Raw genomic sequence first — 16,060 nt, 5'->3', positions numbered from 1 at the left:
ACACCTCTTATGATAAAGCCATGGTCAAAGACTGCCCACAGAGAGAATGATATCTAAACCCCCTTGAAATTGATTTCTGATCCTTCCTTGCTTACAGACTATGTGGAATCATATCCTAATGTTAATGAATTTGATAAACTCTTTAGCTTTCGAATTTTTTCAACTGTTTCATCCACATTTGCTAGAGGATTTATAAGGCCACTAAATCAGGAGTATTTCTCTTGAAAAATAAATTTGAAAAAACAAAAGTTATACCTTTTTATTGATGAAGCTGTACTGGCCACCACATGTTGTGCAATTAACCAAACGATGTGTACACGTCAACTTGTGTCCCTCCTTTTCCTGACGAGCGACTTTTTGATTACACAGACGACATCTGACGTTTCTGAATGCACACTCTTTGCGGTGCTATGTACAAATTATATATGTCTAACTCTCTTAGCATTAGTTATTATTCTACTGATGGCTCTAGAAAAACTTTGGTGAATAAATGACTTCAATTGTTCGGACGTTTAGAAATCACATTATTTTAACTTAAGGTATTACTTTTTCATTTAATCAGCTTTCTCGTTTTCTCTATACTATAGTTTGTTTTGAGCTTTTAAAGTCAAAATTGAGATTTTTTACGTTATATGGCTATTATCATTCCAGCCATCTGTTAAACACTCCCGATGGAGTATCGTATTACACGAACAAGTATTGACAATGCTGGCTATTGTGATGATGACGGTATTTATTGAGAAAGATTTAACACATTTTTAAACATACCATAGCAAACTCGAATTTTTGGCATTAAAAATCACATACTTTAGATTCACAAGTTTTCTGGGTTGTTTTGACACACTTCAAAATTTGCTGAACTTTATGTAGATAGAATTTTCTTTGAATCGCAACCAATTAGGAAATATGAAGTACCTACCTGATCTTTGTAATCGGCAATGGAGCCTTGCCAGGTGCAGCCTTGTTCATGTTGCTTGCAAAGTGCCATTCTTTGATGCTTGATGGTTCGATCGATGTATAAACTGCTATTTTTCTTTAACAAAATGAAATTTACATCTCTTGCTTGCAGATACTTTACAAGGGTTAGGATTATTTTACTTCGAGGACAAATTCCTATTTCATTCAACGTACACACCGAGGCACCAAAAGTAACCATGGCAATTCCGAACGAAAGCCGTAAAAATCAAATCACGGCTAAGAAACGGAGAAAAGATTCATTGAAAGAGTGTGATCTCACAACATAACACACAGTTTCTTTGAAATTTTGTCATTCCAAAAGTTAATTTAAAAGAGAAAACAACGAAGTTTTATTTTAAAATTGAGCATAACACACAGAATTTTATATGATTAGGAATCGATTAAAGTAACGTTTATAAAGAAGGAAACTCATTTCACCGATATTTTCAAGTCTCAGAAGAATTGTAAAAAACTAGATATATGTAATGCTATGATATGATATGACCCCGGGGGGTACTAGGGTTGGCGAATGAGGGGTATGTGCGGACGGGACCTCCGAAAACCGACCCTTAGAGAGACTGATTTTTGCTGAAAAGGTGACCCTTAGAGAGACTTTTTGAATTTTTTTTTTCGATTTTTGAAAAAAGTCATACCCTTAGAGAGACTTTATTACAATTTTTTCTCTGGAAATCAAAAAATTTCCTAAAAATCCTGAATTTTCCGACCCTAAGAGAGACTAATTTAAAACTTTTTGATTTTTCCGACCCTTTGAAAGGTGAAAAAACCGACCCTTACTGACCGCACATACCCATCGTCCATTTTTGCCTAAGTACCCCCGGGGATATGATGTTTCACAATTTATAAGTTTCACATGGGAATATTCTTTGAAAAGAGGGACCTTTAGCATCTAGGATGGCCAATTGAATGAGGACGTGAAGTAAATCTTAAAATGGAATAGCAAATTTTATCCGATTTTATCTAGATTTAATATGCATGGACATATTTGGCGTTTTTATTATCGAGGGATTCATATCATTTAAAACTATTGTACTCTTCCTTTACCGCCTTCGTTCCAAAGGCAACGTCAAAAAGTAACTTTCAAGTTGTCTTGAGATTTGAAAACGTCCATGAATAACTCTATTAAAATTTATTATTCTCATGAGAAGATTGATATGAAAAGAATAGAATGTATAGAATCTAGCTGCGATCCAGATATCAATCCCTAAGGGATTTCTTTTTGTTTCATCCGTGCCGTATTTTTTTCAAAGTTGCCGTCCTAGATGGCAGAGGTTCGTTATAGCAAAGTCACTGAAGCATGCATAATAAATTTCTCATTTACCGACCCTAAAGGTTTGATTTTAGAGTAAGCTAAACTGTGGTGGTCACGGCACCTTGGTACGAAAGGCTTAACAGCTTTTAGAAAATACTTGAAAATATTTACCTTGGTTTTGTCGTAGGTTTTCTGGCATTGACAACAGGCTCTTAAGAGTAAATGAAGTATGAAAAGATTTAGTCTAAATCGCAAACCTCTATAGATATACTTTCTCTATAAGAAACTCTTTTGTAAATTTACTATTTATAATCTATTAAGATAATAAAGACGTGAACTTTACAATCTACAAACCTATGTCGAAGACCCGTCATAACACCGCCCCCAGAAAGACGAACTTGAAATCGCAATCTCATTGAAAGGGTCACTAAAATCATCTCCACTGCAAAATCGGACTTTAATTCTCTCAAAAGATTCGCAAGAAGTTTATGCATGGAAAATGATTTTTCCCAAACTTCGCGAAAGAAAGTTTCCTGACTTATTGACCGGGCAAATCTTTGTAATCCTAAGTTGAAATAGCTATAAAGTATTGACTTACACTTTACGTTTTTCCCATTCTTCAATGCAGAATTTGCACCCAGCATGACCACATGGCAGCTCCGTAAATCCTCTGATCACATAGTGGCAAATGATACATTGGAAATCATTTTCAACAAGTTCAAAATGATATCCAATGTTTACGTCTTCTTCGCTAGATGATGAGGAGTAACCGTTCATGTTGTTGTTGCCATGATCACGAGAAGCTGCCATTATTGGTTTGGTTTTCTTTAAACAGTAAAACTTGAAGGAATCTGAAGGAACAAAACAGTGATTGATGAGTTTCAAATTTCTAGCGGCACTTTTGCACAAAATCTTCCTATATTCTTGAGTTTTGTGGAAACTGTTCTTTCTTTTACTTTTTGTTATTTTGGTCAGTTAGACTGGTCAATGTAAAGGTGCCGGACCAGCAAGACAAGTCCATACCCAAAACCCAATTTGGCCAATGTCTTACCCTATTTATGAGCTCACAGAATTATGTAATGTGATGTAATGTGAGAGGACGTTGCAGGGATGCTTATCTTAGACAACAAAAGTCTTGATGATCCGCTAGAGCCAACTCCTAATTCTAAACTCTTTTTTATAAGAAAGAGTAATATTCTAACGAGGCTTAGCTGTTCTTAGGTGTTAGAATTGTCCTTTTTCTTTGGCATTTTTGAGCCTTGGTTTTCTTATAAACATATTCTATCCAAGAATCTTAGTCATTTCTGTCAAAGTATCTTAGTCTATTCTGTCAAAGAATCTTAGTTTATTCTATCCAAGAATCTTAGTTTATTCTATCTAAGAACCTTTTTGAGTTTTGTGGAAACTGTTCAAGAATCGTAGTTTATTCTATCCAAGAATTAAAAGAATTAAATAAAAGAATTAAATTAAAAATAAAGTTAGATCAAAAGAAATTTGAATGCTTATAAAGGATAGTTAATGTTAAGGATAGTAGAGATTTATTGTGTAATGTAGTAGGAAATGTAAAAACTGAAGGACTTTAATGACAATAGATTCAAATGCATTAATCTAAATTTATATTAAAACAAGAATACTTTGTGGAGGATAAAAACAATAAAAGATATGCATTGAAAGTCAAATGCATCAAAAAACAAATGTCAAAAGTCTTTTAGCAAGATAATCTGATTGAAATTCCATTTCAAAAAAACTCATACCAGTCGTGAGACAAAAAAAAGGTTTTTAAAAGAACAAACTTTTCAGTAAAGGATCTAAAACAATATTTTGATGACGTTCATTTTGCCTTTATATTCCTTTAAGAGTTACTTCTTTTGAAAAGCGAGGATAAAAACGGATATCTTTTGTGACCTCACACTGTGAACTCGATCAAGGCGTATATTTTAAAGATCTTTTATATTGCAGCTTGTCAGTACTTTTGATACCATCCTTTTTTCCCCTTTTGAATAAAGGACCTAAAACAGTGATATTTTTTAATGGCAAAAACTATATTTGACTTCTTTGCACTTCATCTACGCAGTGATTAAAATCGACGAAAGAATTTCTATCTTTTTCATTGTTATCTGTTACACCCCTGTCACAAATTAATTGGTGTTTTTCGGAAAAGTAACAGAAGAATTCGGAGTTATGTTCTGATTTTGATGATGGACCAACCATAAAAATAAACATGTAATTTATGATTATCCCTTAGTAGTAGATCTTATATATACAAACATAGGAGTGTTTAAATTAGGAAATCAAGCAATTAGGGTTAATGGAATGAGTTATGTTGTTGCTGATTAAATAAAATGTATTTTTAGTGTAATCGTCAGCCGTGCAAAATTACTCGAATCTGATTGGTTTAGAAGAGTGCAATTAATCGTTAATTGCACTAAAACCACTTTTTGCACTCTTCGGCGGGGGAACACTTTTGTCCCCTTATTCTTTTCTCTCCGAAGTCCTGTGTCAGAGACTTTTTTTTACTATATAATAAAAAACAAAGACATTTTTTTTCTTCAATATAAAAAAAAACAAAGAAATTTTACGTTACAATAGCTTCTTTTAATTAAAAACAAAGAAAAATTACACTACAATGTTTTCTTTTTAAACAAAAGAAAAAAAGGAGGTTTTCGAATGTTTACTGACGATTACCTCGGAGAAAATAGTAATTTGCACGAGTCCGAAGGACGAGTGCAAATTACGGTATTTTCCTTTGTTACGAGTGATTAATCGTTAATTGCACTACAAAACATACCAAACCATACGATTACTAGTACTAATTGTTAATTAATACAATGAGATGAGATAAGGTGTGTCGTGTACGGAATATAAAACCCAAACGAACAAAAACTCAAACAAAATAGATGCATTGAGTTAATTATAGGTACGAAAGAAATGAGTGGACTAGATAAGATGTAACGAAAATAAATGACTAATCAGGATAATCCGATTTGAATTCCGATGTCAAAAAATAATTAATGCCAATGAGATTTTAAAGTCGTTATAAGAACAATCAGCAAGAATTCTTTTTTGAAAACTTAAATCTTATTTTTGTGTTCTTAAGTTAAATCTTATATAAAAGCGAATGTATAATAAACATCTAAATAATGTCCAGTTCAAACCCTAATTTGTACGTTTGAAAGAAGGAAATTTAGCAATCAAAAGGAGCTCGTACTGCGATTTTTTATTTGGGCATTATCCTACGATTTTACTATCTCAATAGTTTGGAATAAAGGATCCCAAGCTGAGATGTACTGGGTTTTTTTTTAAATCTGTGCACTTTTTCATTTTCTGGCTGTTGTCCAAAATTTTTTTTACGAAAGAACTCCCATAATCTACAATATTAATCTATTACGCCCCCTTTCTTTGGTCAGTCTAGGCTAAGATTTAAGATCAGTCCTTCAGACTGTCAAGTTAATACAGTTTTCAATTTAAGCTTGGTTTAGATATGTAAAATCGCTTGATGAGTCACGTATTTCCGTATTACGATCTTTATCCGTGTGTCTATGTTTACACATGTGTCACAGATCCGCTGGGACCCCATCCGCACTGAAAAATTTTGCCAATAACTTTGTCCCGATTGGAAAATACCCTGGAATTTCAGCCCCACTAAAACATTGACTTCAATTGATTTCATTCTCACTCGAAATTCAATGTTTAAAAATTGCACTCAAAAACACTGCTACTTATTTTTAAATATTTCCTTTCCAGAAGGAAATATTTGTTAAAACGGTAATTTTTCTCCTTCTCCTTCTTCAAGTCTAACGCCGGTTTTGGTCAATTTCGTGAGTTTGTACATGAGTCTCTTTTTAAATCAAGCTCCGGCGGTAAAAACAGTATGATGTTCTTTTTTCGAGGCGGAAGACGTCATTTTTTCAAGACACGTCGTAGGAAATATGCGTACGGTGGGCTATTCTCCTTGCCGATCGGAAAACGTCGCCCGGTTCGAATGCGTATTGTTGATCGGACCATACTGCATTTTAACAGTAATAACAAAGATGGAGGCAAAAAATAGACAACAAATGTTGCTCTTTCGCTATTTTTCTTTGGTTTTTATGCTTTCATGAGTTGAATTGGATCATGTTTTTTGTACGATTTTCTGGATTTGATGTTTCGTTTACATGCTCTTGGTGTGAGAGATACAATCTCTTATCTTGATGGTCTTGGAGAAACATGACATTTTGTCATTCAACTTTCATGTTTCGCAATAAGCTAACTTCAATTTTGCCTGTATATTTACCTAAAGTGATATTGAGGATAAATCTGACCATGTTATACCTGAAAAAAAATACTTGCGACATCAAAAAAGTTTGAACTCACTTTTATGGTATGCACCACCTAATGCGCAATGGTCAGATGGCGATGTGGTTGGTGATGAACTATGATTTAGCTAGCTTTGAGCTAAAAATTTAAACATGGAGCAAAATTGACTGGTTAATGATTGAATTTCCCTTGGTGTTTTTATCTACAACAATGAATTAACTGGTTAGTGACAATTGGTGAAAACTCTTTTTGTGGGGAAAATTCTGTTGCGGTTCACAGAACTGTAATTTCAAACTTTTTAAGCTGATATAACAGGAACACCTTGGCCAATATGAAGAATGTTAACTCTTAAAATTTTGATTGTATTGAATATGGAATTAAGCAATTGGAATCATTGTCTTGAACTTGGTACTTGGAGATTTTCTTCCCCATGCATTTATAATGTGGAAAACTTTGGTCGTGGAGATTTTTTCCACGTGCGTTTTAAACGTGGAAAATTTTGTTGTGAATTTGGAGATTTTCTTCCCCGTGCATTTAAAATGTGGAAAACTTTGGTTGTGAATTTGTAGATTGTTTTCCACGTGCGTTTTAAAGGCAAAAGGTTGAAACTTTTGTTATAAATTTGGAGATTTCTTACATGTGCATTTAAACAATGGAAAACTTTTGTTATGAATTTATTTTCTTCAATACGCGTTGAAAACGTGGAAAACTTTATAAATTTGGAGATTTCTTACATGTACATTTAAAAGATGGCAGGATGGAAAACATTTGTTATGAATATATATTTTCTTCAATGTGCGTTTAAAACTTGACATTTTCTTCCACATATGCATTTAAAAAATGAAGAAAACTTTGTTCACAATTGACAATTTTTTCAAGTGATTTCCTGATCTGGCATGACAACTTTTTTCCTTTTTATCATTCTTTCATTTCAGATATTTCCCCTTTTTGGCTAATATTTCTGGCAATAAGCGCTTAAAATAAAATGAAATAATTATGCACTATACCAAGGCCTTTTGATGTGTTCAATAACACAACACTCTACTCAGCAGGTGCGACGCTGGGTGACGGCTAGTATAATACTAAAATCCAACTAAAGTCCACCTACTCTCAGGTACCTAATAGCCGGGGGGATTGGAATAAGCGGGGGGTGGGTTGGAAAAAACCTCAAAACTTAATAAGCGGGGGGGGGGGGTGGTGGAATAAAAATGTCCTGGGTGGCAAATTTTTTAAAAGGAGGCTAATAGACCTTTTTTCAAAGAGGCCACCCTGTTGAATAATTATGTAGTCCAGCAGAAAAACAATGATAAAACCATGCATAATGTATACAATATACATGATACAGTAATTATGCATGGCTCTATCATTGTTTTTATGGCTGGAATACAAAATTAATCAACAGGACGTCCTCTTTGAAAAAAGGTCTATACAGCAGAATTGGGACAAAAAAGGGAACTTTCAAAAACATTTTCCCAAAAATTAATAAGCGGGGGGTTGGAATAAGAATGTCCTGGGTGGAAAATCTTCGAAAAATAAATTAGCGGGGGGGGGGGGGGGCGGCTATTATAGGTACCCGAGAGTAACGAAAATTAAAGGTTGTCTAGCCAATTTGGTTACTGCATTGTTATTCTCAGTCGAGTTCAGCTTGGATATACTCCGTAATCCGTAGGTTTGAACCTTCGTCATCTTAGGAATAATCCTGCAAATACTAGCAATTACATAAACGAATTTTGAAATTCTTGGGGACTTGTGTTGCTTGATGTTATCTGAGATAAAGCACTTTGAAATCTTTTGAGGACATCAATAATTATTTTATCATTTGTAAAGGAAATATTTATCCGCATCTTTGCGGCTCTTGTTTTAATTTTGGAACAATAGAATTTTTATCCCCACTGAGGAAAAAAGGGGATGTGAGACAGGGTTGTACTATCACATTTTCGAAAAAATAATATAAATCGAAAACAAATATAGCAAGAGAAAAGAAAACAAAGCTAGAATATTTTATTTTATATCGACAAACCTTAAGCGATGTTAGCAGGAGGGTTTGATCTTATTATTGATTTGGTTCCACGAAGTAATTGAGCTGATTAAAAAAAAACAAAAAAGAACACTCAGAAAACAATCGTCACTTTTAATGTCTTTCAAAAATTAAAGTTTTGTTCTCTAATCTGAGTATTTAAATCAGAAATCAAGAATAACTAGATCATACAACGCCAAAGCTACAATTTTGACCCAAATAAATTTCAATTTGCCTAAAGAGAAATTGTCAAAAAAATGATAATTAAATATTGATAATCATGGAAAGAAATGTTCAATCGAACAATTACCTGTTTTAATGCCAAAAACAAATTAACTCCAAAGTGACACAAGAAACAGATTTCAAATATTGCGCCAACAAAAATTATTTTGATATGTATGAAATCGTACGGAAGATTCTCTAAATGAATTCCTCAAACAAAATGCGATGAAGTAAAAAATATTGAGTGATGAAAAATGAAGTCTTTTCAGTCAATAACCACGTTGATCTTGGCGATACGAGATGCGAAAAGTGTTTGAAGTGGGTGTTTGATCATTTACCCTTTATCAAACAAAACTAAGCATTATGGGTTAATTTCTGCATAAATTAATTAGACTGTAGATTCTTATAATATTGTTTGATCAAAACCATTGTTTTATAACAGTGCCAAACAATAGTAGTTGACATAATTAGACACATATTTATAACTAGTACACACCTCTAATTAATTGTCCTGCATCAATGAAGCGTGACGGGTGGATTATAATCATAATATCAGCATTATTAAAGTCGAGCTCAAAATAGCATAACATTTTTTTGAATACGTTTTAAAAAATGGCTTCGTTGATTTTAATATGAGAAGCGCAATAATGATTTTTTAATTAACATAAAGGATACTTCGATTTGAAATCCGCTTTCAAAAAAGATCTAAATAGAATAAACTAAGAGCCTTGTCTTATAGCTGTTTATAGTTTTGATTCATGTTTAGATGAAATTCTTATGATGATATTCAATCTGTTTTTGCATGAAAAGTTGTACAATAGACCTTATCGGAGTTTTTGATCTTACTAAAAAAGCGATGCATTGTGGAATTGTTTCGAGTGTATTACAATAGAATTCCCTCGATGAATTCCTAGGAGATTTCTATTGTAATACACTCGAAACAATCCCACAATGCATCGCTTTTTTAGAAAAATCAAAAACTCCGATAAGGTCTATTATGTTAACTGAGGTTAGCCACCCATGAAAACTTCTTATCCTTACAAACCTTGACAGTAAAATTTAACGGGAAAAAGTTTGACCATTATAGAAATTTAAGGATGACATTCATATCTGACAGGGTCCACCTTTCGTACCCCCCCCCCCCCCAGGCCGCCATGAAAACAGCTCTTCCCATCCCTGCAATCCTAAAAATAAAAAAAAATTCAACAGGATTAATAGAAAGTATGACCATTTTAAAAAGTTTCCTAAGAAGTCTGTGAACAAAAAATTATGCTAATTTATAAATGTGGTGAAAACTCTTACTCGTCTTTTCGACACCATTCCATTCATGAAATAAACATCCGCCATTTTGAATTTATATCATTACCTCAATTTATTTCATTTGTCACTATAAGGTAATCATATGTTGGAGATATTTATGAGACCAAGTTCTAATTCGGATATAAAAAAGCTGATGTTCCAATTATTTGAGTGCTTGGGAAAGTTAAAGAGCAATGAGAACTATTCAATCAAGATTAACTTCCAATTTGTGATTTAAGAAAATCACAACATTAGACCAGCGTCCGAGATTCAGAAAAGGCCTTAAAAATGGTTTTCGTAGGGTACCCCTTAGATCAGGGCAAATTCTTGATATTATGCTCCTAATAGGGTGTAGAATTGACAAAAAAAAGTTGCCCTTCGAATCAGTTTTCGAGTGAATCGATTTTTAGTTAATCGATAGAACTTATCAAGGGTCCCCCCCTTAACTAACGGTTCTTTCGAAGTCTGAAAATAAAATATCTGAGGCTATCAACGGATTCAATGTGAAAAGTAGATAAAGAAAATGGGGTTATTTGTTAAGTTTCGACCACCTGGTGCCGAGAAATGGCATTTTTAAGGCGAAAAATCGACGTTTTCGGCGTTTTCCGATGACGTCAGCATTTTTCTGGGAGCATTTTCCGAAAAAACCATTCCCACAGCTGGATAGCCCTGAATTAGTAGTATCCGAAAATGGTATGGTTAGACTAGTAAACTAGTCGGTTATTACTTATAACCTTATAATAAAATTGTCAATCAAATAATGTAACCACTAATTAAATATTCAGCGCGCGTGAGAGAAAAGGAAAATAACCGACTAGAAGCTACTTCCAACGCCTTTTTTTCTTCACCTAAAATCGTAAGGAGAGACATACAGATTTCTGTATGTCTGACCCGTGCGGAATTGCATTTATTTTTCTTTCTGTTTATTGCGTTTTTAGAAATGCTCATTTATTTATATGTTCCCATGTTCAATGTTACTATGAAATATCATTTAGTCAAAAAAGTTGGATGGATTCTCAAAAACTTAAAAAAAGTTGTAAAATTAAACAACGTTTTTTGAGGGAAGTAGCTTCTAGTCGTTGAAATCCAAAAAAGAGACGCAACTTCACCCCTTCGATTCTTTTTATTTGGAGCTTGATTTTTTGTATATGGGTCTGTTTTCAACGACTAGTTTACTAGTCTATGGTATGGTTTGTTAACTTTCGATGTCTATATCTCCAGATATTTCATTTTTAAGATGGGTAAATGAAAAACTGAAAAACTGCTGACTCAGCAAAAAATATCGATAATTTTCAATATGTAAACTAGTGACAAATGAAATAAATGAAATTACTCACAATTGCTTCTTTTAACAAACAAACACCACAATTGAATCATTTTTCTTCTACAGAACAGATGTAGTCAGTATAGGTTATTGTTAACCGGTTACTTTTTCGAAGCGGGCTACACTGCTTTTTGCGCAATGCAATTGGTTCTTTTTGCATGACGACGGGCCTACACTGCCCAGAGTTGCCCGTCGTTAGGAAAATTTATTGTGACGTCATTTTTTCAAAGGAAAATGAACAATGCGTTGACATCATTTCTCTCCTTTTTAATTTCTGACGTCAGAAATTATAACAATTTTTATCTCTTTTCGCTTGTTATTTTCGCTTTATTTCGCTATTTTTTCTGGATAAAGCGCTAAAAATCAATCGAGGCTGAAGGAAACGGTTAACAAATACAATAATGAGCGGTTTTTTCGGGCTGTACTGAAAATATTGCCTTCGGCCCACAAGCGAGGTCGTTACTTGACCTCGGGCAATATTTCTCAGTACAGCCCTCACTAACCGGTCATTGTTGTATTAATGCTCAGTATAGGTCAATGCTCACAACAAGTCAATTGCTTTTATCTAAATATACACCATTATTAAATCAATATTCCTCTACAGGTGGAGCCAATGTGGGTCTTTCATAACCAACTTCGCCATCAGAAATATTATAAACAATGTTCATTTCTTTCAATTGCTTGTTTTCTTCTTGGAGATAGGTCAGCCATTTTGAAATGTTCTCTCTGTAAGGACGCGTTGCAAAACAAACGGCTAATACCACTCCTGAAATAACAAATAATATAAAATGAAAATACACTGAAAAAATAAACTCATTACTTCCCCAAAATACACAGAAATTTACGAGAGTTTGAAAAAGTATGTTAATCATCATAGATCATACAAGCAGATTGACTCTTTAGGGGAAAAAGTAAACATTCAGTCAAACCCATTGTTGAAAATAATTCTTTTTTTTTTGCGAATTAATAACTCATATTTCGAAAATACATGGCAAGTCGCTGTCGGTTAGCAAGGGCACAACCCTTTTCACAAATTCACAAATGTTAAAAATTTTATTTATACAGCCGCACTTTTCCGCACTCAATTCGAGTTTTTTTGATGAAGTTATTTAAATTAGACACGGCAAAAAACCGGCCATATAAACTACGTCTAAGAGTCTACAAACAAAAAGGCAACCTTCTCTTTCTTCATCCGGTTGTACTGTCAATTCATCACAAGTCACCAAATCTTGACGCCCTGTTTTCAGTATGAAATATTCTTCTCTCTTTTTACCCAGCCAAATATTGATAGGGCCTTCAACAAATACTGTTTTATCAGTGGTTAGCATACCAATACATTGTTTTTGATATTCACTTTGTGAACTGATGATGAAATGTTTGTAATCCACCATTTCTGTTGACTCCTCTTCTGTCTCTTCTGCTGATGAGATCTGGACATGGAACATGTTTTAAAAGGTTTTTATAGAATAATTGAAAGCTAAGTGCTGTGATAAAAAACCTATTTGCGTAAAGTTACACCTTTGAAGATCTTCAATTATTAGAAAAATCATTCGGCGAGAGCGAAAGTTTCTTTTTGAAGGGTGAGATACATGATCTGACTGGCCATGGAACAAGTTTTAAAAGGTTATCATAGAATAATTGAAAGCCAAGTGCTGTAATAAAAATTCCATTTGCATAAAAATCAAAGCTCTGAAGGGCGAAAATGTATGTTAAGAAAACATTTACTCAAGCGACAAAGAGAACAACAGTGAGAAAAAAACTCACTTCAATAATTTTGGTACCATCATTATTCCCAAGAATGCGATCGATTCCTGCTCGAACAATATTCAACCTATCTTTGTATACTTCATCTGGAAGATAATAAGGATTGATATCTTTCAACGTCTCAAACCAAAACCACATTCGATAAACTTTCTTTAAAGGGAAACTAGCACGTCCAAAGATAGAGTACAATAAATCGTGTGTTTCTTCACTAGGCATAATTCCCTGCCATTCCATTTTTGTCAAAATATCTAAAGCTAAATTCATCTGAGGATGTTGCTTTGGCCATATCGCATCAAATAATGTCCTATTCACAAATTTGTCTCGTGGGAACACATCTAAAAGTTTATTATAGACTTCTAATTCCTTCCCTAACCCATACGGTTCGATAAATTTCATAGCAGTGACTATAAATTCCATATGTCCATGTCGTCTTTTGTTTCGATCAACATAAATATCGACTGCTTTGAAAAAACCTTCTCGATCTGGTTGTTCTGATAAACATTGTCTTAATAAAGCCGAGCTTCTATTCTCTTTGGTCATGTGGTTGACACTTATTCCTCTTGTGTCTGCCAAATCAATGGATGGCTCATAAAGGTTGGTTTCAAAGACCTCCTTGGACCTTCTGAGATATGCCAATTTCTCTTTTTCACTTGCACTTATCAACCCCTTTGGTTCAGTCGCATATTTTCGTACATTATTGGCTCTTAATCCATTTTTCGATGACAAAGAAAAGAATCCTTTTCGATAACATTGTAAACAAATACTTCTGGCACTCATTTTATTTTAATATTTTTCTCTTTATTGTAGTCTGAAATAAAAGAATAAACAAAAATAATATAGTTCGTTATGAGTCAAATCCTATCATCCTAACGAAAACAATCAAATGAAGACAGGAGGTTTAGAGTTGAAAGGTTCGCCCATTTTTGTTACCACAGGTACATACATACAGATCTATATATGAACCGCATACTGTACTATTATTCAGGGAAACAAAGATGCAAAGCCTTAAATTTGTAATATTTCTTCCAAAATAAAAAAGAAAATGTACTATGGAACAACAGAACATAAACAAAAAAAATATTTCCAAAAAGTTGAATAATCTCATAATGCTATAAAAAATGTTTGATAAGAAAATGTTTTGGACCATGTACTCTAGACGGTTTCGAAAAATAATCGTAAATTTGATAAATTTAATTGAAACAAATTTGAATAGATGTATAAGAAAAATCTTATTGGTCTTTAGCTTTAAAAATAATTTCAAATAAAGAAAACTAACTAAATCAATTTGCTTGTTTGAGGATCAAGAATTTGTGTTTATTAGAATGAGAAGTACTGGTCAGGTTTGAATCCAAGTTTTTCCAGATTAGGAATACATGCAAATTTAATCATTGGTGGTGGGCCGCACATCAAAATCACTGAATGCTCATCACTTTTTGGTAAGTGCTCTTTCATCATTTCTTCATTAACAAAGCCTGAGCTGTAAGACCAATTTTCTTGCGCCCGATCAAGTGTATACCAAACATGAAGACGCCCTGGGTTTTCTTCAACCATTCCTTCAATTTCTTCTCGTAATAAAATATCCTCTTCTGTTTGGTTGGCAAACAATAGAGAAACCTCTGTTTTATCTTCTGGATGCTTCAAAATATCATTAACCACCTGTAGCATTGGGGTAATACCAGTTCCCCCAGCAATCATACCAATTTTCTTACATCGCATGATTTTCTTCTCCTTGCGGTTTTCCTCAACTTCAAAAACACCCTGACCTTTATAAGTGTAGTGACCTGACGGTCCACGAACATCAATAGTATCACCTATCTCCATTGATTCTAGATGTTGTGACATTTTTCCTCCTTCGGGAAATTTGGGATGGACATTCTTGAAATACACTTTGATGACAAGATCAAAATAGCCGAGCTCATCATCTGAGGTAACGGGTGTGTAGGGCCGGATGACAAGCTTTCCATCAATGTGTGCAGAGAGATACATATGTTTACCTACAGGTAATCCAAGAACATGCTCAGGAGTTTGAAGAGCAAATCTAAATCTTCTGGTGTCATGAGAAATGATATGTTTCTCAATTAGCTTGAATGGAATTTTTTGCTGTGGGTTAAGAGCAATTTTTGTTACTTTGTCACCAGATACCCATCTTTTCCATAAATAGGTTAAAATGCCAACTGATACTGCAACAGTACCTGCAATTATTAATGTTTTCTTTTCCTGATCTTGGAACATTATTTTATCTGAAATATACAATTAGGTGAAAAATAATTTGTAGATAGTAAAAAAATGACACAGATACAATATTGGCAGTATATGAAACATTTCATTGTCAACAATGAATCATTATCTGCCTACTCTATAGCAATAGAAAATTTTCTAATTGGTCAAAAGTTGAAATTTTTTATGTCAAACCAGCAGCAAAATTAACTTTAGTGCTCAGTTGGACCTTGAAACCTTTCTCAAACCATGAAAACTTAAGATAATTGTCACTACAACATAGTGCCGAAAGAGGTCTGATCCCTCTTTATTAAATGATTTCCCCTAACCTTTAATAAGAATGCCTATCTATCCCCAAGGATTTTGGACAAAAATAACTACAGTATGTGGCCCCCAAAACGGCGATCAAATTTAAAATTTCTCTAAAATCTAGAGGAAAAGACGTTTTACAAAGACGTTTTACAAAGACGTTTTACTTTAACGTCTCTACTTTATTTCCCAGAAGTTCCTTTTCAAAATTTTCAATTTCAACAATATTTTTCAATCGCTTAAAGATAGGTAGCTTTTTTCTAATGGCCCCCAAAACAGTGGTTTGCAATTTTAGCGATGTCTCGAGATATCTTTAACTTAAGATATGAATACAAAATTTTGACCATAGTTTTGAAATGTGATTTAGAGGGTTTTGGGCATAAAT

General features: G+C 33.6%; 3 protein-coding genes across 4 annotated transcripts in view; all 3 read right to left on the bottom strand.

Annotated features, from left to right (window-relative positions):
* Nucleotides 1-8,612, bottom strand: part of LOC136801429 (TNF receptor-associated factor 6-like) — a 41,261-nt gene extending 32,649 nt beyond the window's left edge. For both annotated transcript variants that reach the window (XM_067058065.1, XM_067058066.1), the window contains exons 1-5: nucleotides 8,544-8,612; nucleotides 2,826-3,078; nucleotides 2,399-2,438; nucleotides 920-1,033; nucleotides 256-408 (exon numbers count right to left, since the gene is read on the bottom strand). In XM_067058065.1, coding sequence (XP_066914166.1) covers nucleotides 256-408; nucleotides 920-1,033; nucleotides 2,399-2,438; nucleotides 2,826-3,037 — 519 coding nt within the window. In that variant the 5' untranslated portion in view covers nucleotides 3,038-3,078; nucleotides 8,544-8,612. The remainder of the gene's footprint in view (nucleotides 1-255; nucleotides 409-919; nucleotides 1,034-2,398; nucleotides 2,439-2,825; nucleotides 3,079-8,543) is intronic.
* Nucleotides 8,613-11,389: 2,777 nt separating this feature from the next.
* LOC136801421 (evolutionarily conserved signaling intermediate in Toll pathway, mitochondrial-like) lies at nucleotides 11,390-13,957 on the bottom strand. Its single transcript, XM_067058057.1, has 3 exons — nucleotides 13,150-13,957; nucleotides 12,563-12,815; nucleotides 11,390-12,151 (listed from the first exon to the last, which is right to left on the bottom strand). The coding sequence occupies exons 1-3, from the start codon at nucleotides 13,924-13,926 to the stop codon at nucleotides 11,973-11,975; spliced, it is 1,209 nt and encodes a 402-aa protein (XP_066914158.1). The 5' UTR covers nucleotides 13,927-13,957; the 3' UTR covers nucleotides 11,390-11,972.
* Nucleotides 13,958-14,109: 152 nt separating this feature from the next.
* LOC136801420 (NADH-cytochrome b5 reductase 3-like) lies at nucleotides 14,110-15,389 on the bottom strand. Its single transcript, XM_067058056.1, has one exon. It carries the CDS (start codon nucleotides 15,379-15,381, stop codon nucleotides 14,467-14,469), a length of 915 nt encoding a protein of 304 aa, XP_066914157.1. The 5' UTR covers nucleotides 15,382-15,389; the 3' UTR covers nucleotides 14,110-14,466.
* Between the last annotated feature and the right edge of the window lie 671 nt (nucleotides 15,390-16,060).

The sequence above is a fragment of the Clytia hemisphaerica genome, unplaced genomic scaffold (genome assembly GCF_902728285.1).
Source record: "Clytia hemisphaerica strain Z4C2 unplaced genomic scaffold, Clytia hemisphaerica genome assembly, whole genome shotgun sequence".
Lineage (NCBI taxonomy): Eukaryota > Metazoa > Cnidaria > Hydrozoa > Leptothecata > Clytiidae > Clytia > Clytia hemisphaerica.
Note: the sequence above shows the minus strand (reverse complement) of the source record. Positions and strands in the feature narration are given on the sequence as shown.

Bases quoted from the DNA above. Each gene is read 5' to 3' on its own strand.
- LOC136801421 (XM_067058057.1), bottom strand. From the start codon at position 13,926: ATGAGTGCCAGAAGTATTTGTTTACAATGTTATCGAAAAGGATTCTTT. The intron at 12,816-13,149 runs GTGAGTTTTTTT...TTCCATGTCCAG, and splicing joins ATGGTACCAAAATTATTGAA to ATCTCATCAGCAGAAGAGAC. The intron at 12,152-12,562 runs GTTGCCTTTTTG...TTGTTATTTCAG, and splicing joins ACCGGATGAAGAAAGAGAAG to GAGTGGTATTAGCCGTTTGT.
- LOC136801420 (XM_067058056.1), bottom strand. From the start codon at position 15,381: ATGTTCCAAGATCAGGAAAAGAAAACATTAATAATTGCAGGTACTGTT.